Source organism: Vidua macroura, chromosome 7, assembly GCF_024509145.1.
Source record: "Vidua macroura isolate BioBank_ID:100142 chromosome 7, ASM2450914v1, whole genome shotgun sequence".
Taxonomy (NCBI): domain Eukaryota; kingdom Metazoa; phylum Chordata; class Aves; order Passeriformes; family Viduidae; genus Vidua; species Vidua macroura.
Genome location: NC_071577.1, coordinates 26,144,774 through 26,170,916, shown reverse-complemented (window position 1 = coordinate 26,170,916; position 26,143 = coordinate 26,144,774). Strand labels below are relative to the sequence as shown.

Sequence of the window (26,143 nt, the reverse complement as noted above, 5' to 3'; positions counted from 1 at the left end):
GCATGATGGGGGGGGTGGGATGTAGGCTGAAGAACATGGGAAAAGTAGCAAAATTACTGTCCTCTCCGGTGCCTCTGGGGTGAGCTGGAGGTGGCTCAGGTGATGCCAGGGGTGGGGAATGCTGAGTAGCAGGGTGGGACACGAGGGTGCTCCAAGCCAGGTGCTGCCCAAAGAGGGCTGGAGGTGACAGAGGTGCCCAGGCCTAGAGCCCAGCAGTGCCTGGGGCCACCCTCCTGTTCAAGGGCTGGTGGGGAACAAACACGAGCTGTGACACCCTCCACTAGACCAGGCTGCTCCAGGCCCCATCCAGCCTGGCCTTGAACACTCCCTGGCTGGGGTATCCACAGCTTCTCTGGCCAGCCTGTTCCAATGCCTCATCATCCTTATAGCGAAGAATTTCTTCCTAGTATTTTTAGTATAAAAACCTGTACAATAGTACAGTATAAACCACAATATTTAATATAAAGAACATCATTAGTGTAAAAATGTATGACCGTATCTGTGTACAGCTGTAACTACTTATACACGTGTATACAGCTCCAGCTGTCATTCGGGATGTGATTTATTAGCCCGTAGCTGAAGGCAGCACTAACTTTTTGTATGGAAAGCCGCATTTCAGGGCCTCTGCGGCGGGAAGCGGCAGCACCGCGGCCGGGCCTGGCCGGCCGGGCCCTGAGGGTAACGCGGGCGGGGCGTGGCGCCGCCTGGTGGCGGCCGCGGCGCCGCGCGGCTCCTGCCCCCCGTGCTGCCCGAGGGGGTCGGGGGACGAGGTGTCCATCGGGGACACGGTGTCCATCGGGGACGAGGTGTCCATCGGGGACAGGGTGGCTGTGCCAGCTCCATGTGCTGCAAGGTGGCTGCAGGATGCATTGTTAGCGCAGCTCTGGCAACCTACGGTCCTCAGTGCAGGGGCAAAGGGGATGATACTGCCTCCCGCCCCCCTCTGGGCACACGGGGTGATGCTGGCAGGTGAATGGAGGGGAAGAGGGGCACAGGAGGAGGGAGATGGGGGGTGAGTGGGAGAATGAAGGGTGCTGGCTGCCTGGGCGGTGGGGCAGGGTCAGATCCAGCACCGGGGAGGGCAGTGGGATGAGCCACCAAGAGCTACCACAGTGTTTGAGGACCATGGCCTGGCTGGGCTGAGCAGCTCCAGGGATGTTCCTGCCGCTGGGACACTGGGGCAAATCTTCCAGCGGCTCCAAGAGGTCTGAGACTCAAATCGCATGTCTGCTCCCAAGCTGTGGAGCTCAGTTTGAGATAGCATTTAGAGGCTTAACATCACTGGTTGCTAGGTACTTTGCCCTGGTAAGCTGCAAATGTGTGTGCTGTGCCCCACTGCCATATCCATGCAAAGAAAATTAAAAAAAAAAATAAATTTGTAGCTCTGCTTTCAGGAAGCTGTAAAGTTAAGCTTGCAACTTTTACCAATCACCTAGCAGATTGTTCTAGTATCAAAAGCTCCCCTAAAGCATTGCCACCATTTTACCCCATGCCCTGTATCTCCCTGAGCACCCTTGTGGAGCTGGCTGAGCCCCCCAAGGGACCCAACACAGGCGGCCGTGGGATGCTTGGGGCTGGAGCAGCTCACTGGCAGGCCCTGGCACACAGATGCTCCACGAGGGTCAGGCACAAGCTAACTGAATGCATAACTTTATTAAATAAATGCTTTGTCATGAGAAAAGACAAAGATCAAAGAGTAACATAAATTATAAGTTGAATAAATAGTATACAGCAATCTTCACTTTTTAATAAAATGTGAGATTTTTTTTTTAAGTACAAAATGCTAAACAGAGCATTAAGCTCTTCTTCCATTGTCAGTTTTTCACAAACTGCTTTTTTTTTTTCCCACCAGTAAGATTATGAGTATTTCTTGTTTACTGGAAAAAAAAACAAAACAACAAAACCAAAACGAAACAACAGAGCTACCGTATGTATGTAAAGCTATAAAAAGCTACCGTAAAATGTGTAGTGAGTATTGCTTAAAGATAAAAACCAGGCAGGAAACTCGGAATCTGGTGTGTTTTAACAACTGTGTTACAACGGTGGGTAACGTGCGCGGTGACGTCTGTCCCGGTGGCAGTGGCGGCGGCTGGTGGGGCTGGGGAGGGGGCCACAGCAGGCAGGGCTCCTAGCCAAGGCCAGGACAGCGGTCTGGAAGTGAGGCGAACTGACTGTTCTTTAAATATACAATGCTCCATTTGGGGAAAAAAAATCAACAATGACAACAAAACTAAACAAAACAAAAAAAAAAAAAGAAAACTAAACCAACAGTAAAGAATTTTCATGGGGAAGGCGAAGAAAAGGGGAAGGGGGGAGAGAGCGGAGAAATAGTGCAAAATGCTCTTGTACTAGTGGTTTTCGAAGTCCACTGCAGTACAGACAAGGGGTAGCCCAGCCACTGAGCGCCGCTCCCCGGGCAGATGTGATGGAAGGGCTGTCCTGAGCCATCCTTGTCCTCTCCTTCCCAACTCATATCCTGGATACCAACGTGGGCTCAGCACAAATACCATAGCCAGAGACCCTGAGCCTCACGACCCCCTGATGCACAAATTTGCCAGCATCTCCTGGTGTGCCTCAACCCTCCCAGCTTCCAAATCTGCCCCTTCTGGTTCTCTCATCCTAAATGCAGAGGGGTGCTGCTGGGTGCTGAGAATCACTGAGAATCATCACTGCCACCCCAGAGGGTGACCAAGCCCTCCTGAAGTCACTCTCATTCCCAGCCCAACCAGGCTCCAACCCCAGTCCTAAATATTAGTGCAGCCTGTAAACAGCCTCGTCCTGCTGGGGATCCTTAAGGGAGTGGGCAGCTGGGAGGGTCACTGGTGCCCCATTCTGGGAGCCGAGGTGATCTGGGGGGTGAGGGTGGTAAACCCCAAATGTCCATCATCCTTCCCCCAGGTTCATGGCGACAGGACAGGCAATGCCATCCCAGCATGGGGTGTGCAGGGGTGAGGGAGGCTGTGTGGGATGGATTTTGGTTCTCTGGGCTCCCAGGGCCACACATTGTGACATCACCGTGGGGCCCTGTGAGCTAACCCTCACGCTGCAAAAACATCCTTGCCAAAAGGCAAGGTCCATGGGGGTCTGATGCCCTTCCCATCCCACCCCGGGGGCGTCTCCTTTCTCTGCAGCCAAAGGCTTTCAAGTTTTGGGAAATTAAACAACAAAACAAACAAACAAACAAACAAAAAGCAAGAGAGAGGAAGAGAGGAGGAAGGAAGGGTCCTGGGAAAGGTGGTACTGGCCTATGACAGTCAGGAGGTTTTGCACAGGGATCAGCAAGCGGACAGTGTCAACAATGGTGTCCAGTGGCCCTTGGGGTTAGCACAAGCTCCTCCTCCTGCTGTCTTCACCCCATTCTTCACTCCACTTGCATCCCAGCATTAACCCACCACTCTGGTTAAACCAACCCTGCTCCATCAGGCCTGCAGAGCCTGGAGGGGTCCCTCTCTCAGCCCCCACCATGCTCCCCTCCAACAACATGGAGTTACCCCACTCCCAACAGGCCTTTTTGGGGGTACATCTACATTGATAGCACACTTCCTTCTTTTCAGCATGGGAAGGTGCTTTGCCCCCAGGACGAAATGTCTTCTGCTGGGTCTCTGTCAAAGTCCATGGGCAAAACTTGCCCCCACTGTCACTTGGAGAGAAATAACCACAGGTGTCCAGTTCTGCCCTCCATCAGGGTAACGTCCTGGTGGGGAGCCCAGGGGATGCTTAGGGGAGTAATGTCATCTCATGAGAGGCTATGAGGGCTCTCAACCTGTGATGGCAAGAAGCCTTCTCCAGAACCCCTTTGTCCCATCCCCACTGGTGGGGCCCCAATGGTGCTGTGGACCTCCATTTTTCTCTGCCCAGGTTCAGGAAGCTCAGAGAGATATGGGGTTCAGGAACCTTCCACCTGAGATCAGCTGTGTCCTTTGGCCAGTGCTGGCTGCCACCTCCAGCCGTGGCAGTAGAATGTGGCTCCCAGCGGGTGTGTTTCCCCACCACAGCACCCAGACCCCACAGCTCCCTTTCCTTTCTTTCCTTCCATTTGCTGCAGGATCTCCTCCCAGCACCAACATCGTGGAGACCCTTGTCAGGGATAAGCAAGAAGCGAGAGTCCCAAAATCAAATGCAAATGTTATAAACAACAAATGAAGGCAACCGAGGGCTGTCCCAGCATGCACAAGGCAGTTGGTCTCCATGGTGCAGTGGCTGCTGTCACTCAAAAAGGAGTTGGGTCCCAGGTTAAAGGCAAGGGCCCATCATAGGATCTTACTGCAGGGTGGTAGGAAACAGCCGTGGCAATGTGAACAGTATCCTCAATGCAAAAGGATGGCGTTTTCCTACCCATGGGGAAAGCTATAAACCAGCCTTAACAAAAAAACAAGATGAAACAAAGTGGAGGTTTGGGGCATTTTTCCCCCTGGAGCAAACCACATTTTCGGCTGTGTAAAAAAAAAAAAAAAAAAAAAATCTCCATAGTTGGTCGTCTTTGTGGTGGCAAAGGGTGGTGAAGAGTTTTGGCCGTGATTCCCCTGTCCCCATGTAGGGATACTTCAGTCTGAACAGTGATGCAGTCCTCAGTATTGATGAGGCCCTGATTCCACAGGCACCGATGCTCCTCCAGAACTCTGCTTCTGTGCTTAATCCAGCAGGTTGTTATTTGTTTTTGGGAGGGGCAGCATATCCCCCAATTGCATATTACATTGAAACCTCCAGATTTCAAGGTGAAGTGTTGCAAGGAGGGAAAGCCACATCAGTGCACACACAGGTGCATGCAGGTGACGAACACTTTCACACCTGGATGGGCAAAGGTCAGAGGCCTGCTTGTCCAAGAAAATTTCTGACCTTCCAATCAAGATGAACTGGACAGGGAAGACTGTATTTCCTTTGTGATGATTTATTTTGAAGTCCACAGATACTTTCTGGGGGTATTTGTGCTGTTGCAGGACCTGTGTTTCCCTCCCCAGCTTATCTCCAGAGACAAAATGAACAGTCCCACGTCTCCTCCCTTGCTGAAATCTGCCTGGATTGGGGGCAGTCATTTGAGATGGAAATCAACTTGAGTCCCAGCAACATGGGGAGGAGACTCTGGAGGACTGCAAGGGGAGTGCTGGTGGCCACAAGATTTTCTCCTCAAGACCCTTCAGAAATCAACTGAAAGCTAACATGAAAGAAATATAAAAATAAAAATGAACCTGCCCAAAACCCGTACTGGAAAATCAGCAACTTGGAGAGCTTCCTACATCGGGGTGACCTCTGCTTGTGGCAGAGGGGTGCAGGCAGCATTGGGGAGAGGTGCAGGATGGCAGAGTGGCCATGGCTGGTTTGTCTCTGGCTCTATCCTTTCCTTGCTGAGTCCTTGTTGTCAAAAGGCTGTTGTAGATTCCGAGTCCTCAGTTTCTTCAGGGTTTATTTTTCTCTCTTCTCTTTTTTTCCTTTTATCTTCTTACTTTTTCTCTTCTTTTCTCTTTTCTTCTCTTTTTAAATTTTCTTTTTGCTTTTCTCTTTTTTCTTTCTTTTCTCTCTTTTTACTTTTCCTTTCCTTACTTCTCTCCTTTCTTTCTTTCCCTTTCTGTTTTTTTCATTTTTCGTCCTTTCTCTTTTATCTTTTCCTTTCTTTTTTCCGTCTTACATGAGATGAAAGGAATCGGAGTCCCGGGGCGTGGGAAGGTGCGGAGGGGAGGGTGGAAGGGAGTCTGGATAGATAGTGATGGGGTGGAGGGAGGGGACGTGGCTTCACTCCACATTGCTGCTGTCGAACGCGTGGCACTGCAGGTCTCCGCTCAGGAAGTCAGTCCCTGGCAGCTTCATGCCATACTTGTCCACACACCAACACAACCCACGCTTCCGGCCCCGGGAGGGCTTGCACTGGGGAGACACCCAAGGGCAGAGATCAGAGCTAGCCACCAGACAGTGTGTGGTTCCCTCCCTGGGGACCAGGCCTTGGCCCTTTCACACCAGCAATGCAATTCCCATGGTAGGATTTGGCTCCTGCTCTCTGCTTTCAGCACATCCCTGTCCCTGCTGCTACCCCAGCCCAGGGTTCTCTTTTCCCTCTCCCTCACCAGCTCCTTCAGGCTGCTTGCTTCAGGCCAGATGGCACTTGGAGCCATCAGCAAGGCCACCCACCACCAAATGTGTCTGGAGATGCTTGCAGCAACACCCAGACTAACCCAGCAAAGGAAAAGCCTCAATCCTTCCCACCCAGGGTAGTGGCAGAGAAAAACCTTCCTGGGTGAGGAACATTTTACCTGCTTCCTCTTGTAGAAGCCCTTGCGGTCACAGTTGGGGAGGTGGACAGCGCGGGGGACCATCCGCTGGCTACTCTTCAGCTCCTGCAGGGACGCCTCCATGTGCCTGCGGCACGGGCCCTGCACGTGGGAAGATCCAATGTGAGAAGGGGAGCACCTCACAGAACCTTCCAGCTGCAAAAGCCCTCAGGTCCCCCCCCTCCACTAGTACCCATTTCCCAGGGGTAAAAGCCCTCCGCAGTCACCTTCCCATGGGAGCCTCATGGAGGGAAGGTGAAGGCACCCACCAGCTCAAACTCCTGCCGGAGCTCGGGGATGACAACACGAGGGTGAGCCGTGTTCTCAGCCATGCCCACGAACTTTGCCAGGGTCAGCTTCTTCCGGCGGTCCTTCTTCAGGGCCTCAGCCTTGAGCTCAGAGAGGCGCCCGTGCTTGGGCCGGTAGGCCTTGGGCGGGTAGGTCTCCTCTGTCATCTCCGACGTGGTTGGCTCCTCATGCTCCCGGGACTCCCGTTCTGCAAGGGATGGAGTACCAAAGTGTCATGTCTCTGTGAGATGAGTGGGGCTTGCTTTTGCACAGAGACCCTCCTGCCCAACCCCAGAGGAGATCTCTGCATCAGGCAGGATGAAAACAAATGACTGAAGGAATCCCTTTCCCAGCTGCTGCCTACAGCCTTGGCTTTATCCCACTGTGTGGGACTTCACAAGGTTTTTGCATGACCTCTGAGCTCAGGACAGGAAGGTGCCTAGAGAGCATGGAGGAGTCAGAGGTCTAGGATGCATTTCTACATACAAGGGCCATCACTGTTTTTGTGGAAAAAGACCAGTATGAGGGTCATCCTACTTCCAGGAAGGGCCAGGTGACACATAAATGAGGCAGAGAAGACCCTGTTTATCCATGCTGAGAGGATTAAGTGACGAGTTCATACTTCACCCTGCCTTGAGAAGGCATGAGCACAAGCCAGGAATGCTTGAAGATGATACAATTCCAAAGCCAAGGTCAATCACACAGCACAGGCACCATGTGGCTGGGCAGACATTTCAGCAGTGATACCAAAGATGTGGCTGACAAGTGCTGGGATCTCCAGAGTCCTCAGCTTGCAGCCCCACTCATGGGATCAAATCAGCTCCCATCTGCTGGCACACAGCAAGCAGCCAGCAAAGCCAAGGGTGACACAGCCAAGTAATGCTGCCTGACTGCCACTGATAGTACTGACAGCAAAAGGGGATCATGCTTAGGTTCTGTCCACAGCACCCATCTTCCTGTAGAACCCCTAGCACAACCTCTGCTGGCAGGATGCAGTCAGGAGCCCTGAGCAGTTATATATAGGAACAAGCTGGTGACAGTCTAAACTTAGATGACTTGTGACATTTAGTATAACCACCAGAGTGAAATGGGTTATTTCTCGACTAAATTTGAATACAGTTTAAAGGTCCTGAGGTTCCCGGTCTCCTGACCCCTGGGTCCCCAGACGTCTGGTGTTGATGACAAGTCCATGCTGGGACCAGCAAGTGACCATGAGGAAACTCACTGCAGCAGAAGGAAAGCATCAGAGTAGCTGAAATCTGTCCCCGAACACCACCTCTTGTCAATTTCTGTGCCAGTAAACCCAGATCATCCCCTCCTACAGGATGGGAAAAGGCTCAGGATTAAAATAAAAGCAGATATACGCCCCCAACAAGGCAAACAGGATTCTTTCTGCTGACTGACTGGTTCCTGGAGCCCCAGATGCAGCAGCAGGAGGGAGAAAGGTGAAGAGGATGCCACTGTGGCCGAGGGATGTCTCAGGATACCCAGTGGGGGGGATGGATGAGATGCTTAGTGGCAGCTGGCAGTGCCAGACTGTCACACACACCTCTGCTGGAGGGTATGGAGGTGACCGAGCATCACTGGGTCACTGGGTGCCCAGGCCAACCACAGGTACAAGTCTCCTATTCCTCCTTGCCAATGCGACATTGCATTCTCCCAGCAAAAAAATGGAACGTTTCTCATGGTCACTTATTTATTAAAGTGGCCCTTTGTTTTTTTCTGTTTCCACAAGAACAGCAGTGGATGAGCATCCCCAGCTCTACACCCTCCTAACTGCAAGAGCAACATAAACAATCCCCTGCACCATGCCCAGGATTCATGTGGGGTTTTATTCCTTGCTGCAGGACTCAACTGCCTGCACAGATCTACTCTAAGAGGATGACAGGGGATAGAGAAGAAACCGAGTAAACTGGAAATTACTCCCCAGAGAATGAAACAATACAAGGTGTAGGTGAAGTGCATCCTTTGCCTCAAAAGATATTCTGGCAACTAAAGGTCTGAAAGAGGAACAGAGGCATCTGCAGTGACTAAGCCCTTCTTATGGCAGTGAAACACACTGTGTTCTGTCCCAGGAATCCCCTATGGCACCCACGTCCAGGGCTGGAGAAGGTGCTGCCAGAGTATCTCCCTGGGCTGCCCTACAGCAATAAAGGGAAGTTTTACCTTGGTGCTGGCAACACCCCAGTAACACAGGAGGGGCACAGCTCATTACCTCAGCAATAACAAATAAGTGAGGCACAGCTTCTTAGGGCAATCCTAACAAATAAAAACAAGTAACAAATAAAGGATACAAGGCAGCGAGGATTCAGTCAGAGAAACGGTACAGGGTGTCCCCAGAACTCACCATGCAATGGGTGTCTGCAGCAGCTCAGACTGCTCACATGGTCAGCCTCTTTACCCTCTTGCAAGCACCTTATCCCTCCTCTCCCTGCAAGCTGCCAGCAAGCCAGAGTGACCTGGGGACTAATGTGGAGCCCTTTCAGCAAGGATAGATGGGAGCCACAGGAGCCCTGTGCTCTTGTCGAAAACTGATGTGCACTAAAAGCTGCCCAGACCCCAGCCCAAGTATGGTGCTTTCTGAAGGGCTGAGAAAGCACCTGGAACTGAACCCCTTCACTCTCCCTGGCATGCACACGTTCCCCCTCAAGTGGGAACATACGCTTGGGATGTCATACAACAAGGGTTAGAAGTGATGGGACTCCTTCATCTTTGACTCAGCAGTTTTTGGTCTTTATATCCCAGTGATAACTCCATGGATGCCTTGAATGGATCCTTTTCCTCCATCCTCTTATGTTTTTTATACCCTAATTTCCTTCAACAACAAGACTGATGCAACCCCTTCTTCTAACAAGCTGATTTTGGCAAACTGAAGGGCAGAGGTCTCTGACAGAAGCTCCTGACAAGCTTACACTCTGGGAAGCTTGTAAGGGGCCTTCTCATGCCAAGAGTAGAGGGAAAGGCAGAGCAGGGGCATACAGCACCCATGCAGCCCCTCCCTTCTCTTCCTGGCCGGCCCATCCACCTCCACCTGCAGCTGCCCACTGCTGCCAGACCAGACACTCACATCAGCATCTCCAGAGCTCCTGCACCCACCTGCCCATCTGCACCCACCTGCCCATCTGCATTACCTTCTGTCTGCCCCCAGGCTGGCTCATGGCAGGCAGCATTTGGCACCACTGCGCCTCCATGCCTGAGGAGATGCTGGCAGGAGCAACGCCCAGTTTCCCCAAATGAGCCCTACTTGTGTCAAAGACTCAAGAAGGAGTTCAGGCTGGAGTTCCTCTCCCTCACTGTCAGGTTCTGGCCTGCCACATGGCCCCTTCTCGCCTACTCCCATCTGCCTGCCAGCCTGGTGGCCACCTGCAGAGGCAGAGCTGTGTGTCTGGGGACACAAGGCATGGGCAAAGCATGCTGCATCCCTGTGGGCTTAGGGCATGGGCAGGAAGGCCCTGTTCCTGGTGTCCCCAGATGAGGGACAGTGGGAAGCAGGAAGTGGGTGGCTTACACAGCTCCATTCCTTCTCCCCACAACTCAGGAGGGGATCACCTCCCACTAGAGGTCCCAAGCTTACTGGCACAGAGAAATGACACAGAAGAATGACATTGCTAGCCAAGCTGAGGATGCCTGGCTAGCTTGGAGGTGACACATGGGCTGTAGTCACCTCAAAGGGATGTTGACCCTGCAGCCAAGGCAGGAGACTCAACTCAACTCAGAACCGCTCCATGGCTTCATGTCTAGTCTGATCCACTGTTGCCCAGGGAAAGGGGGGCAAGAATCTGGAAAGGCTCTTGACCCAGGCCAGGCCAAAAGGACTGTGCTGTTGATGTGCCCTGGGATGCAGAAAATACCCACAGCAGAGCATGGACTGTCCTCAGCCCTGGGCTGAGGCATAGTTTCTTCTCCCCACTCCAGGCTAGCCAGAGGAAACTGCCTAACAGGAACCATTTCCAACTGTTCCCTGCTGAAGGGAAGGGGAGTAGCAAAATACCAGGTACTGTTTCTGGGAAGCCACAAATTGCTCCTGTTTGGCTGCCTGCTGTCCTTAAGAGATACCACCCAGAGCAGACTACACATCATTCTGCCCTGCATCAAAACCCAGCTTGGTGCTCCTGGCTTCAGATGCTTTGGACCTATGTGAGGTCCCAATAAGATGGTGGGTGTACTCACATGGGGGAGTGGAGTGTGTGGGAACACTGCATCCCTGCCTGCTGACATTACAGAGTGGAATACAGAACTTTTTCCAAATGGCTGGGAGGCTCAAATTTTTGTAACACATTTTCATTGGTTTTGGCAGAAAGGATCTATTGACTGCTGCTCCTAATGAACCATGCTCATTACAGCCATAGCCCATGCTAGAGGACTCGCTGTCCTGTTCAACACCACCCCCAAAAGCCACACACACTGAGTAAGTACATGCACAACCACAGAGCAATCCTGCTAAACAGCCCTCTTGATTATTATCATGATCATTATTATTTACAGCATAGGCACTAACATAATACACCACTTAAGCAGGAAGGTGTTGGAGAAAGACTTAATGGGGATCTCAGTTAAACCTCTAGCACAGGAACAACACAAATATCGCTCGTGGAGAGAGTGAACTTGAGAATTTGTCCAGTCCTTCCTCTGTCCCAAACTCAGCCATCTCTGTTCAGAGGTGTTCATTGCATATGGGGCTTATACAGGAATTCCATTCTTAGGTACCTGGCTGGGAAAAATCCTGAGTATTTTCCCCAGCTGCCCTTCCCATTTGTGGCCACTCCGGAGGAGGGGACACGCTTGACCTACACCAAAACTTCCTGTTACTGGCAGGCAAATTTGTCCCTCACCTGGACTTGCACCTGTGGCCATGATGGGAAAATAAAAATTCCTCCTTCCTGGTCAGCACACAGAGACAGCCACTGTGTTTGCATTCTCAAGATGCAGGCAGGGAAGGGATGCAAAGAGAGGAGAGTCATCTCATCTTGCACCCTTTGGCAGCTGTAGAGTACAACTGAGCAAAAGCATTCCTGAGCTCCCCAGAGGCCACCAGACTCAGCCCAGGCAGAAGCCCAGGAGCTTTCACCCGCCTAACGAAGAATAGCTCACTTACATTCCTGTCCCAGACACAGCCCCCAGCGTGGTGGTGACCGGCCCCCAGCCCTGCTGGGGTGGTCAGTGGCCCAGGCGCTGTGCCTGGGCTGGGGTCACTGCTGAGACCACCGCCCTGGTGAGGTCAGGCAGTGAGCTCAGGCAGCCGCCCAGCCCGAGGCCATCTGGCACCCACTGGAGGCGGAGCAGCCAGGGCTGAGGATGGAGGCTCCAGCCAGTTCCTCCACTGGCCAGGGTGTTGTCTGCTGGAGAGCCAGCTGCAATGTGCCTTGGACTTTGAACGAACTTTTGTGCTTTGGTGGGTCTTGGCATCACGCCGGTACAGTCTGTCTGGCAGGGACTGGCGAGGGAGCATGCTAGTAATGCTTGCAGGTGATGAGAGGCTCGGAGGAGACACCACACACCAAGAAGGACAGAATAACAGCAACCCTACTGGGGCTGCCACCCCACCTCCCACAAGTCTCAGCAACGTGCAACAGACACTTAAATCTATGTCACAAAACACCCAAATGCTAACACTGAGGTGTTCTGGATGGCCAAACTCCATGTGTAAGTCATTGCAGAGATGCTGCTCCCTCCAAATTGTGACCAGCCCCATCATTTGGCTTAGGTTATGATTTTAGGGTGGAACAAAAGTCCAGTCTCCTCTCCTGTGACTCCAGTGATCACACTTAGGCCTCCAAAGGTCTGAAGTTAAGAAAGGTAACTCTCACCACCTCTTCAGTCTTGGTCGCCTTGAAGCCTGTGATGTAGTTCCCACAGGCCAAGCTGTTTTACAGACACAGAAGCAGTAGTAAGAAAACACATACCCTCTTTCCTTCCCTGGGAATTTGGAATTTCAATGGCTGCCAAAGGCAGCAAAACACTTTTGTGATTTGCAGAGTGTGGAAGGAAGTCTTTAGCAGTCAAAGCACTGTGAAGTGCTCCCAAAAACACCCACTCTGCCCCACCACACCCAGGCAGCACCTTTCAAAGACAGCTGATCAGAATGCAATCAGTCCATGGCTTAAAAGACACACAAGCTTTTGGAAGAGGGGCTCCAGGGTATTCCAGTATCTTATACCCCTGTGACAACATGGTGGAAGTTGATGAGACCTCACTCCCTTGTTTCACTGACACACCTTTTAAGGGAAGGATATGGATCCGTAAGGCCAAGCTCAGAGAAGAGATGGAAAAGCATTCAGAGAGTTGGCTTGGAAGGCTAGGACTTATCTCCATTCATTAAGCCAAGAGCCAGGAAGAGCCAGGAAGATGCTTGGGAATAGCTCAAGAATACCTGAAGAGCCTCAGAGAACAGGTACTGATGGCAGAGGGATGTGCTATTCTGTGGCCCTCTTTTTTTTTTTTTTTTTTTTTAGTAGTATTGTTTGGGCTTTGCTGAACTAGCCTGGAAGACCAGCTCTTTCTCAGGTGATTAATGTCTCCTCAGCAGAAACCTGTGGATGCAGATTCTGCTGTATCAGCCAGGGCTCACCTGCAGAGCGTGAATATCAGGTGCTTGGGCTGCCCCCAGGTTCACACAGGATTCATGGGAAAGGGAGATCATCATCCTGATGACCTCTGTATCCTCATATAGAGCTGGATGGGGGAGAAATGCAGCTCAGCATGTGGGAAAGGAGCTCTCAAGGGAACAAGCTCATGTTTTGGTCTGCTCTGGAAGTGCAGGACCTATCTGTAGGAATGGATCTCTGGGTCAGCATGATTTTGCAGTGCCAGCAAATGCCATGGAGGTGGGAGAGCTACAGCTATGGGAACTGGAAGCTTAAGGAAGGATCTGTGTTGCTATGCGCCACACGGTACTTTCCTGAGTTGCCCTTCCTTACTGCAGTCACAAAATAAAACTCTCTGAGAGTAACTCTGTAGGGCAAGGAGAAAAGCAGGTTTGGATATGGGGAGCTTCATGATGGAAGCTCCTTCCCTACCCATTGCTAGCTGTTAGTTCAGCAGTCTCCAAGCACCCGTGCTGTGCTGGAAGAGCCAAGGCTGGGCACCAGCTAGTGGGCTGGACTGATGCTGCCTTGAGATGTAACAATAAAGACTGTGGCTGAACAGGTGTTGTCTTTGTCTCTTTCCAAGGACTTCCTAAATCTGTTTACAATCAGTTCTCCATGCAGGTGTGGGAGTTTGCAATGCACATACAGGACACAGCAAGACCAGGTGACGGTCTGAGCCAACAGGCACCACAGCCAGAGACTCTGGGTTCTCATGACAATTATTTCTGTCCAAGAGAGAACCCAAAATGTCTAACCAATAAAAGAACTGGGAAACTTTCCAGAGTTTAACCCTCCAGTAAGATGATGAGCACACGTCCATCTATTTCAATTAAATCATGCTGATGTGCACCATCTTGCAAAACTGCAGACACTCTACTCTGTTGCTAGATAGCTGCTTATATCAGCCTGACATTTCCTGAACAAAGTTGTCTTCCAGCGAACTAAACTGGCAAGTAGAGGGGAAGGAAGTATTGCAGGACTAGATTTATATCAAGAAGCTCTTGTTGCTGATGCACTGATGATAGGAAGATAAGACGTATTTCCTTCACCTCATCTGGAGACTGCAGATGTTCACCATTCCGTATGTTCAAACTGCAGAAGAAGCTGAGAGCTGAATTATGACCCACAGAAATCTAAATAAATCATCTTTCAATATCAGAGTGACCAAGACATATTCTTCCTTCCTGGAAAGGATGAAGTAATTCAGCCTTTCTTAGTCTCTCATCTTTTCTAATAAATCCACCTGAGCAGCAGATTTCATTGGTTGCAATAAAGGAGGCAAAACCCATACCAAGCTGCCAAGAAACTAAGAGCAGAAAAGATTAAAAAAGAAAAACTCAGAGGAGACTGCATGACAGTCTCTGCCTAACAAAGGGTGAGGAAAATCTGGTTTAGCTCCTGCAAGGCATCATTGAATTGTTCACCAGCAGTTTCTCCATGGGGCTTATTTGTGACAAAAAGATGAGAACACAAATGCTGTAATGTTTTCTGAATGAAAACAAAAGGTTGTTTGATCATCTGACCACACAAGATGATTTGGAAAAAATCTTCCTGTGCCCACAGAAATGAAGGAGGTGTGACGTGTCCATCAACTGTCATTATTGCATGAAAAAGAAGCAGGCAGGGGGACTTTTTGGATGCAGGTAGCTCAACATCAGCAGTGGAGGAAGTGTAACTAGGGAGAAGGAATAAGTAATTTGCCCTCCTGGACTCTGTGGGGCTTATCTTTAAAACTCAGGTGACAAGTGGTATCAATATACATGAGACATCAAGAAATGTGGGCTTAAAAGCAGGTGCTGCCAGGATGCTTGCCTCTTGCTCACCACAGAGAGACAGGGAAAGGCCCATCAAGGTGGAACGTAGAGATGCACCTGTGTGAGGGGTTGGACAAGAACTGTTACAACACCAAAAGTATTTCAGGTTTGCAGCTATGATTGCAAGTTCCAGCCTAGCCCGGATTAACTTCTAGGCCTTCAGCCTCACTTTCACAGTTTTGCCTTAAACCAGATGGAAAAGTTGTGTGAGATCATCCATTGCTCATCTCTGTGTCAGCACCAGATGACACATCATCACATGTACTGTCCATCCTATTACCACCTCTGAGGGATGACATTTCCAACCTCTGCCCTCAGGACTCCTTTCTTAATGGCTCCTTCTCTCAGAAAGCCTTTGCCTGCAGTAGGCCTGGATGTTACTTAATCTACCTATCTATTTAATCTGTATTATCTCAATCTACCCAAGTAGGACCATAAAAAAGTACCAGAAGCTTGACATTCACACTCAGACAATATTGATAAAGAGAAATTTCCCCATGCTTTTATCCTAATAGATGACTCTTGCCTCTCTTAGCCATTTTCCACCCTGTACCTCTGCATACATTAGCAATTTCTTTTGGTCCAACACAATGCAAAGATGCTTCTGAATGTTAAAAAATCCCTATGGATCTCTTGATGGACAAAAGGGTATAGACCTCCATTTTGGGGTCTGAAATTCCATGAAAGACAACTGATCACCCCTTACCACAGATCTAGAGCCTTTCTGGAATGATAAAATCCTTGTTGCACTTTGTTGTTTATCCTGCAACCTCAGACCACTGCTACTTTTACAAAACCAAATAACTGGCCACTGAAATGGTTATGAAATGATGCAGTAAAATTTCACCCACATCTACTCTTTCATCAGGAAAGAAGGATGCACAAGTAAGAGCAATGACTGTATGTCATTCTGTATTTAGATAAAATATCTTAAGACATGTAATAATATCTTAAGACATATGTAGCTGTGGCAGCAGCATAATTGACTGCTGGACAGGTATAAGATAGGTATAAGACAATTCTTCTGCAATTCTTCCCTAGTAAAACTTTTCTTCTTTTCCAGCAAGTCCTTTAAATTAGGAAGTGAAAGCCAGGTTCCATAGTTTTCACTGGCTTATTTAATTACAGATTTTAATCATTAATCTAACATCTGATTTCTTAAGCACGAATAATAAATGGCTCTGTTGATTTAATTGTCCTCTGATGAATCCCATCTGTATTTGGAAAAATAAAATATTTCTACTGTTTTTCTACAAAAAAGAATCATGAATATTAGCCAACTTTGCCCCCAGAGTTACCTTTAAAAAACATTCCTTCTTCTGTTTAGCTAGGCAATCATTGCCATAAGTATCTGTCAGGACTACTTTCTTGCCCTTAAATAGCAACCAGACAAGTCATCTCCATCAACATAACAATTATTTCCATCATCAAGCCAGCTGTGTCCATCCAACAAGCAAACAAACCAAACTGCAACAACAGCCCTCCAGGCTCAAAGCTGCAAAGAGCTCTCCAACTCTACCAGAGCTTTGGCCCCACAGTCCTTCGAGGACTGAGGCAGCTGGTTCCCACTGAGGGGAGAGGTGCCCAAAAGCCTTTGATTCTTTGGCCCTAGAGGAAAGGTGCTCAGCAGCCTGCAGGTTTCAAGATCTGCCAGGCTAACAGGGAACAGTGTGTCAGTTTGCTGTGGGAGATACTGACCCCCCATTCCTACATTCTGCATGGGAGAGACAGTACCACTGGGGTGGAGTTACAATGAAAAATTCTGGGAATATCAGAGGGGTCTGGAGAATACGGGTAATAGTGAGAGCAAGGCTTTGTGCACGTGCACACAAGAAAAGCTCACTGACTTCACAAGGATAAATTTAACATGCCTTCCTCAAAGTTTAATCTGTTGACCAGAGTCTCTCTCTCACACTCGTCCTGGAACCGTCATAGACAGAAAACTTACCAAAACATGCTGAGAAATGGATTCCTTGAGAGCAAATTTGCTCACAGCAAATCACCAAGAGTCCCAAATTTCTGCAAACACATTATGCTAGCTCCTGCTGAGATTAACTTCAAGCAGTGGATTGACATGAACACTAAGGGGTCCTCTCAGATCACTAGCATCAAAGAGCCACCTCAAAAACAACTTGCTGAGAGTTGCCTTGGCTACACAGCTGAAGGATCACAGCATCTTGTGGGGGTTGAGTGGTAAGGGATGGGGGATGTCACCCAGACATGATGGGACCCTTCCAGGTTGACCTGAGGCATGAATCATCAACTGTGCCCATCTTAAATGGGCAGCCCCAGGATCCAGCAGTGCTGGCACAACTGTACCCCTACTCGATGTCCTTGTCCTATGTATCACCCTGGAGAGACCTGGTGTGGAGGCTAATGCTCACTGGACCAGTGGACCAGGTCTTAGGGGATTCCAGCATGGGGGGGTCAGGTATCCCTCTCCTTCTCACCAGCAAAGTCTCCTCATACTTTTGGCTATTCCTGTCCAATCCTGATGATAAACAGATAGTATCTACTTTTTCCCAGTAAAAAGCCTCCTTATAAACAACTAGGTGGTTATCAGTCTGACTGCCAGTGAGTTCACATAGGCTAAAGATGATCTTCGGATCATCTCTGACCTCTGCATGCATCATGTCTTTGGGTCCTGTAGCTTCCTCTGCTCAGTGCTGGAGGCTGTTTCTCCAGCCCTCAGCTGCTACATTTCAGCACATGTGCCAGCTTTTCCCAATTCAGTTCCTTTTTCACACCTTCCTCAAGGCCAGCTGTTGCTGCCTGAGCATGGAGAAATTTGCAGGACCCCAGAGACCTCAGTGCCCCTGGCACCATCTCCTTCCACCTATGACATCAGGGACCACTGCCCTGGCAGGTGGATTGGCTGTACCTTGCAAGTCACAACTTCACACATTCGCTGTAAAGAATTTCCTTGTTTGGCATGGGAAAATTTGCCCTCAAGAAATCTCTCAGTGTATTATCTTAGTCTAGCCAGAAAACACAAGCCACTTCCAAACAGAGGGGGTGAGTTTGGATCCACACAGCTGCCTGAGAGGAGGATAGATCTTGCATCTATCTCCTTCCTCACCTCCCATTGTTTGATATGCTCACCTGGTGCATCTCATTTCTGAGCCCTCAGTGGGAGGACAGGGTAGGCTGATCTGTACACCAGCATCTGATCTTCATGGCAAAATACAATGTGCCAGTCATAACCAGAACCCCTGCATCTAAGAGAGGTTTGTGTGTGCTGCCTGGAAACCATTCTGCCTCCAGAGACAAGAATGCTCTGTGTGTGTGCTTGCACACATTAAATGTTTATGCAGGCGTGTGTGGGTGTGTGAACACGGGTACATGTGTGCATATGCTCACACGCATATCTTCCCTGTGCATATTAATCCTGCTGCTCTGCAGCCCACATCGAGGGACAGGTGTGTTCCAGCCAAATTCTCCACTTATGTTTGGCATTGAATTTGCACTAGTAAGTGCTTGGGTTGTTAAAAAAAAAAAAAAAAAAAAAAGAAAAAAAAAGGAAAAAAAAAGAAAAGGGGGGGCCCAGGTTTTGGGATTTGCAGTGCCATGGGCTCTTTTATCTGCCCTGTGAGTTAGCACAGGGAAACGAGCTACAACTGTTCTTAGCGGCTCACCCAGCTGAGAGGACAGCAAGCCCCGGAGGGGCTGAGGTTCCCGCCACCGTCCCAGGCTGCTCCCAGGATTTTCAGTTTGCATGAAGAGTTTTGGGAAACGCTGCTGCTGTAGCAGCTCCCGTAACTGCTCCTGCATCTGCGGCGCTCTGGGCCCGGGGCGAGCAGAGCTTCCAGCCGTCGTTAGGAGGAAGCAGAGCACCGCGCTCCGTGTGCGGCAGCGCCGGGTGCCGCCTCTCCTCCTCTTCCTCCCCCTCTGCCCTGACACGTGGGACAAACTAAGCGACAGAAGACACTGGGGGATGTCTTGAAGCTGGCACAGAAGGTATTCAGTCTTTCCTATCCCCTTTTGTCAAGCCTGAGGGGACACCCCGCAGCCAAACAAGCGCTTCCAGTCGCACATGACTGTGCTCAAGTCACTGACGTGCCAAAGCCGCGACGATCATCTGGGCTCAGGATGCTGCTGCTGCTGCTGCTTAAGTATGACACAAGGAGGCACAATGGCCTCCTCCAGCATCCCTCAAGTTTGCAGAGGCTCCCGTTTGAGACCAGCCCCTCCTCTCCGCTGTGGTGGTGCAAGTTCTGGAGGGGCTCCATGCACTGACCTGGAGTGGGTCCAGGGCTGTGTGGAAGCTCGGGGCCAGCTCTATCTCTCATGCACGCACGCATACACGCACAGAGCCACGTCTTTTCTCCGGTGAACTCTGCTGGCACTCGGCAGGAATTTCATTTGGATCAACTACTTAATATTCTCTCTCCTTCCTTAGAAACCAGGCTGCCGAAAAATCCTTCCAGCCAAGGCCCCTCCTTTCCTGTTTGAACCACCCCATCCCTTCCTCCCCCGTACACACACACACAGCAGAAACCCAGCTCTCTTGCTGGCACCTGATGGATTTCATTTTTTTTTTTTTAATATTGTTATTGAAACTCCAGATCAAAAGAAAAATGGAGATTTTCCTGTTTTGTGTCTGAGGTTTTGCAGGCCTGTTGATACTAGCTTTCACCTTGACAGCTCGGAGCTGCTTTGCACAATGGACCTGCCGCTCACACCAGCTGGGTCCCTCCCAGAGTGACAAGAGCACAAGCCAGCGCATCCCGAGCGCCCTGCTCCCATGACCCCTGCCCTCACCCTCACCCCGGACCTCGGCATGGAGCTGCCCACCTGCCCCGCCACATCCCCTTTGCTCACCCCTGAAGCCCCGCATCCCCAAATGCAGAGCAGGCAACTATGGGAAGGGGGAATGGGGTGGGGGAAAATATGTTGGGGAGCAACAAAGGACAGCATCAAACACAAGCTGCAGGAAATCTAGGCTCGGCAGCACTCCTCCTCCTCCTCCTCCACCTTTCAGCTGACGCTGCAAAGATGATTTTCTTAGGGCTAATTCTGCACACCCCCCCTTTCCCCTCCTGGTTATCGTTGGCTCACAGTTTCATAAGGAAACTTGCCAAGTCTTGCTCGCTTTCTAGAAAGAGAGCAGGAATGAGAGAGAAGGAAATATTTGACAACCTTTGTTTTTCCATGAGTGTTTTCAGGGCAGCAGACTCCAATCTGTGCCCTCCGCTCCCTGGTGCTCAGCCTGACCTTCTTGCTGTCTCAGCAGGAGGAAGTCTGGCAGGAGCACAGGGGAGAAAAATGGAAAGACATGGTATATTTCAAAGGAAACCTAAACAAAACAGAGAAAACCCAGAATCCTGCAGCCTGTGGCATAAATGAACCTCATTCATGTTTTTTTTTTTTTTACCAGGAACAGTCAATTGCAGACGTGATGTTTGGCTTTCAGTAAAGGACAGTGTCTGACTGTTGTGGGAGAAAGGACTACAGGGACCATCCTGTCGGTACCTACATATCCATCTACTTAAAACAAGTCCTACTAAGGCTCTTTAATCCCACATTTGCTTTCATTTCAGACCTCTGAACAAACCAGGAGGACATTCTGCTCATTACCTCTAGCATTCCTCAGTACCACTGCTCAGCATATGAGGAAACTGAGGCATGGTACCTGCAAGCATCTTGTCCCCAGGCAAGATGGCAAGACATCTGCTCTACAGGAGAGCTAAGCCTGGCCTCCCAGGCTCTGGCTCTTGCAGTGCTGCTAAATGCATCTCTACCTTGTCCATAAGGAGGAAAGCATCTGCAATTTTAAGCTTGGCCAGCACGAGGGCAGAAATAGATAGAAATGCAGTTTGATCTAGTCCTCACCACCGTCACATAGTTTATTTTGCAGAGTGCTGATTTTTTCTCAGCGGTTCGCAGCTCAGGGCCAATTTTGGTCATTGATAGATGGGAGGGCCAGGCCAGCTTCCCCAGTGCACGGTCCCTGTGCTGCTGGCCAAACTGGCAGAGGCCAGAAAGTTCAAGTCAAACTTAATTTCTTTTCTTGCCCTGTTGCTTAGAAACATGCCTATGAAAATATACTTTGTTCTTACACACTACCAATCGAATGCCAAGTGACTTTTTTTCCCCCTCTCCCATCCTCAGGAATTCCTGATTTATTTTTTATTTCTGTTTGCAATTGCATAAATCTCAAGAGGAGCCTGCTGGTCTACTGTGGCTTCTTGCAGCAGCCTTTCCAATCCAGGCTCATCTGCTGTCTGTGAACAAAACCTGTCAAAAAGAGACCCCTGCGGCACTTGGGGAGTCCAAACTGGAAGTGCAGGTAGTGCCAAGGGGTTGGTTTGCATGACAAACCTGCCACCGCTTGCCTGTCCCTCTCCTTGTTCATTCAACGGGTTCCCCATCCCAAGAAAATCAAAAGCAGCGGAATTGCAAGGGACCTGGCTAAAGTTCTCACACAAAGCACCTGCTAAAGGACCAGCTTCTTTGGGAAGAGTGAGGCAGGTGAAATGGAAGGATATTCATGCTGGGAGCCAAGCGCCAAAGCTTTTTCAGGTGTCTGTATGGGGCACCTTCAGCACAGGCACAGGGATGGGCCCTGCTCTCCTGATGGGTTTCAGCTGTATGGCTTTGCCTTCCCGACCACACTGCCTGCCCCTGGCCACGCACACACACGTGCAGAGTAAATAAACACCAGGATGACACACTCCGGGACACTTGGCCTATCTCTGCTGACAGTGGTTACTGCCCAGCTTCCTGGCCTCACCCTCTGCTCCCTGTGCAGGTTGGCTCCCAACCCTCATCTCTTACAGCTTCCCTTCAAAAAACCAACCTTTGCTGTTTCTGGCTGATTAAAGGGAGTTTGGGCATCTGATGTCATTCGAGGGAGGAGGGAAGTTATTACACACAGAATTTGGTTTTGCTCTGAAGGATAGTGCGTAGCAACGCAACCACTGCCTGCAAGCAGCAAAGGGGAAAAATAATAAAAGCATCACGATTTATTAGGTGCTAGAAAGGAGAAACGGATTCCCCGTTGCATGGGTATAAGCAGATGCTTGCTAACAAGTAGAAATGACTGTTTCATGGACCAAAAAAAGTGAGGGTTTCTGGCTGTGTTTTTTTTTTTTTTTTTGCCAAGTGGTCCCCCGGACATACAGACACCCTCCCTACCCCCCTTTCACACCTTGGCAGAAATACCTCCAGTATTTGGAGGAATATAGGGAATCTGTCCTCACATGAAGACAGGATCAAGGAATGGGAGTGAAATGAGTGTCAAAATGAAGGAGCGCTTTCTTTCATGCTTTTGTCATGTGCAAGGTACAAACACTTCAGAAGCTTGGCCTTGCACTGGTGCTGCCATGCTCACCTACATGCTTGCTTTTAACCTGTTCTTGCCCATTATTAGCCACGCCACCATTATTTTTTGCAAACACATATCCTGCCCTTAATGCACCTGCTCTCTTCATCTCCCTGAGCTAAAGGCCATCGCCCAACAAAGATGTCCAGCAGCTGGCAGACAGAAAGAGCAGGCTGTAGTGATTCCAAGGAGGAAGTGTGAGGCAGAGCAACAAACCTGGGAGTGGCTGAGAACTTTGGGAACAGGCTGCTGGTTGGAAGGAGATGCCCTGCTCTCCTCTGTACTTCAATCTGCAGAGATCAGCTTGGGCCCCAGAGCAATGTAGAGGATATGGTGATAGAAAGTGGTCAGGGAGAGGGTTGAAGACAGGGATGCAGGAAAGATGTAAAGGATGCAAGTGGGGAAGGACTGGGGTGCAGTTGTGACTAAAAGGGTGCATCTGGGAAGTGGGGAAAGAAAACCCTTCCACTGGAAATGGGACAATCTAGAGGTGATGATGGAAGGCAGGGTGGGGGGAGGCTGTGAGATGATGCAACAGGTGGTTTAACCAGAGCACAGATGGAAAGAAGGATGGGAAAAGTGGCAGGGGGCATGGAAGAACAGTTAGGGGGATGGAAAAGTACCCACAAAGATGGAAAAGCAACTGTGGGTGTGGGTGGAAGAACATCTAGAAAGACGTGAAAGTAGCTGGAAAGGTGGAAAAGCAATAGGAGGGTGAAAGAGCAGCCGGAGAAGTGGTGGTGGTGGAGAAGCAGACAGAAGAGATGGAAAAGCAACCAGGGACTTGGAAAAGTTGCTCATGGAGGGGGTGGGGAGGAGAGAGAATGGGGAAATAGCTAGAAAGATGGAACAGAAGCCAAGGTGTATAACTGTGTGAGAGAAAGAGAAAAGTCAGGCAGAAAGGCAGAAAAGTAGCCACAAAGATGGAAAAGCAGCTGGTGGTGGTGCAGGGGACTGGAGGAGCCGGGAAGGCGAAAAAGCACACGGCGGGGGAAGGGGGGAGGGGGGATGGAAAACCGGGCGGAAAGATGGCAAAGTAGCCGGGAAGGCGGCAAAGTAAGTGGGGGCATGGAACAGCACCTGGGAAGATGGAAAAGCAGCCGGCGGGATGGGAAAGCAGTGGCGGGGGCAGGGAAGAGCAGCCAGTGGGAGGGAGCAGAAAAGCAAGCGGAAAGATGGAAAGGGAGCCGGAAAGACGGAAAAGCAAGCGGAGGGTCATGGAAGAGCACCCGGAACGAGGGAAAACGCAGCCGGGAGCTGGCGGTGGGGTGGAAAAAGCAGACGGAAAGATGGAAAAGGAGACGGCAAGGCGGATAAGCATCCGGGAGAGCTGCGGATGGAGGATCGGGGTCACTCACCGGCCTTGGCTTGCTCGCGGTAGCTCTTCTCGCTGAGGCAGACGGCGGTGCCGTGGAGCAGGGCGTGCAGCGGCTTCTCCTCGCCCTGGCGCGGGAGGCAGCGCAGCCCGCGGGCGCAGCGCTCGGTGTAGACGCCGCAGGGCTGCCCGGCGGGCAGGGCGCAGGTGAGGCAGCAGCCGCAGCCCGGCTCCTTCACCAGCTCGCAGCCCAGCGGCGGCGGCGGACAGAGCGACAGCGCCTTGGCATCGCAGGGCTCGCACTGCACGAAGGAGCCCAGGCACCGCGACAGCCCCGGGCAGGCGCCCAGCAGCACCAGGAGCCGCAGCAGCATCGCGGCGGGGATGCTGCGGGACGGGGCGCGGGGGGCTGCCGGGAGCGGGCGGCGCTGCCTTTCCGCTTGCCCCTTCGGGGGCCAAAAAAGAAAAAAAAAAAAAAAAAAAAAGAAAAAAAAAAGAAAAGAAAAAATTAAAAGAAAAAAATTAAAAGAATTTTAAAAACTAAAATTCAAAAAGGAAAGCGCAGCCCCTGCTTGCAAGCGCCTCACTCTGGGGGTTATTCTCGGGGTGCGAGACCCTCCTGCTTTTCTTTTGGCGTTGGGAGAGGGGGGACGTCTAGATTTCCTTTTTTTGTCTTTTTCTCCCCCCTCCCCGTCTCTCCTTTCAGCTTTTTCTCGCCTCGAAAGGGGGAATTCGCACCGCGATCCGCGGGAGCGCAAAAAAGAGGGAGGGAAGGAGGGGGGAAAGGGAGCGAAGCCTGCAGGGGTTGCACAGCCTACAGGTTGCAGGGGGAGGCGTGGGGGAGCAGGGGTGTTTGGGGAAGTGGGACGGCGATTTCACACACTCGCTCACTCACGCGCACACACACATACACTCTTCCCAAAGGGCTGGGAGGAGGCAGGTTGGGAAGGGAGCAAAGTTCCTTGAAAACCAGTGTCCTGCTAATAATACATCAAAGCAATCAAGAGGAGAAGAAAAAAAAAAAAAAATCGCAGGAGAAGTAAGAGGGGATGCAAAGCTCCCCTCCCCTCCCTCTTCTTCTGCAGGAGGAAAAGTCTCTCCCGACGCAGCGAGCTGCTGGGAAGCTTGGTATGAAGCAAAGTTGTGTTTCGATCGGCTCTGTTCAACTCTCCCGCTTTCCTCTTCCAAGATTTGCAAAGAAAAAAAAAAAAAAAAAACACCAAAAGAGTAAAAAAAAAAAAAAAGTTTTCTGCAAAGTTGGAGTGTTTTGTTGCAAAGTCGGCAGAGGAGCGGTAAAAAATCAGGGGGAAAGGAAAAAAAGGAAAAAAAAAAATCCACTTTGTAGATCTCCCAACACTTTTCCCCTGGAGAAGTTTCTAAAGAGACTGAATACTGCAGAACAGGCTGTCTTTTAAATAGACTGCCTCTGGCTGCCTGCCAGCCCCTCGCTGCAATTTGAGATCCCAATGACACCTCAGCTTGACTAGGTGCCAGCAGCGAGGGCCCTATCAGTGCGCGCTCGGGCCGTGGGGGTGGGGTGCGCAGCTCCTGACTTCTGGGCTTCAAACCCCGGGCAGTGATCAAGGATAATATTATGAGGAGAGACAAGGGGAGGAGGAGGGGGAAGGGGAAGCCGAGGACTGGAAGGGGGGTGGGGGGGTGGGGTGGGGTGGGGTGGGGGGAAAGTTCAGATCTTCACCGTTTAAGAAAAAAAAAAAAAAAAAAAAAAAGCAAAGAAAGTGGTTGCCGTTGGGTTGCAGGGCAGCCTGGGCTGCAGGGAGTCTGGATGGGAGAGGTCAGGGCTCCGAGTCTGGGGAGGACGTGGGAGATTGACTTAGCAGGGCCTGATCTTCCGTGCTGTACCCTGTGCTGGTGGGGTGTGGACCCCCGTGTGGTGCCTGGGGAGCGGGCGGGCCGGGAGCCCTCGCAGCACCCGTGCGCTCACTCCAAAGGTGAGCGCAGCAGGAGATGCCTGGGTGCCTGCCAGGGAGCGACTGTCGCCCGCCCGGGCCCAGGAAGGAGCCTTTGTGTGTGTAGGGTGCCCAGCCCTCCTCTCCTGTTCACTCAGCCCCTGGGCGAGGTTTAAAACCGCAGTGAGGCTTTGCCTTGTGCCGGGGTGCGCCCCTTGACACCCCTAAACAGTAAGGGTTAACACGGCCGGACAGTGAGCAGAGGGAGGGCTGGGCTGCTTGTAAGCACTGTGTTAGATTCCTCTTTGGAAAAGTTCGCTGTTGCTTAGGGCATGCCAGAAAAGAAGGGGAATTTTGCCATGTGAAGTCCAATTTGCACGTTTTAGCTCATTCTTCTGCCTCTTGCCCTGCACAAAATGGGGAGGGAGAAGGAAGGGAAAAAAAAAAAAAAAGCGTTTTGCAGTGCTCATCCCCTGTCCTGGGCAGCTTGGGGTTTGTTGTCTTTTGTTCCACCGCTGCATTCCTCAGGGTTACAGTTCTACCGGCTCTGGTCCTTCTCACTTGCCTCCCTTACTTCTCATTCATCTCTAGGAGCGAGGAAGCTGGAAGCGTAGGGGAGGGAATCTCCAAAACCGGGGTGTGCAG

The 26,143-nt window shown here is 50.7% G+C and overlaps 1 protein-coding gene across 1 annotated transcript; it reads right to left on the bottom strand.

The window, feature by feature from the left end:
- Positions 1–1,634: 1,634 nt before the first annotated feature.
- Positions 1,635–24,048, bottom strand: IGFBP5 (insulin like growth factor binding protein 5). Its single transcript, XM_053982208.1, has 4 exons — positions 23,632–24,048; positions 6,530–6,756; positions 6,243–6,362; positions 1,635–5,859 (listed from the first exon to the last, which is right to left on the bottom strand). The coding sequence occupies exons 1-4, from the start codon at positions 23,960–23,962 to the stop codon at positions 5,728–5,730; spliced, it is 810 nt and encodes a 269-aa protein (XP_053838183.1). The 5' UTR covers positions 23,963–24,048; the 3' UTR covers positions 1,635–5,727.
- Between the last annotated feature and the right edge of the window lie 2,095 nt (positions 24,049–26,143).

What these genes read in the sequence shown, in the direction of transcription:
- IGFBP5 (XM_053982208.1), bottom strand. Translation starts at nt 23,962, where the DNA reads ATGCTGCTGCGGCTCCTGGTGCTGCTGGGCGCCTGCCCGGGGCTGTCG. An exon ending in CCGCGAGCAAGCCAAGGCCG is followed by an intron (nt 6,757 to 23,631) that starts GTGAGTGACCCC and finishes CATCCCTTGCAG; the next exon opens with AACGGGAGTCCCGGGAGCAT. An exon ending in GCTTCTACAAGAGGAAGCAG is followed by an intron (nt 5,860 to 6,242) that starts GTAAAATGTTCC and finishes GTGTCTCCCCAG; the next exon opens with TGCAAGCCCTCCCGGGGCCG.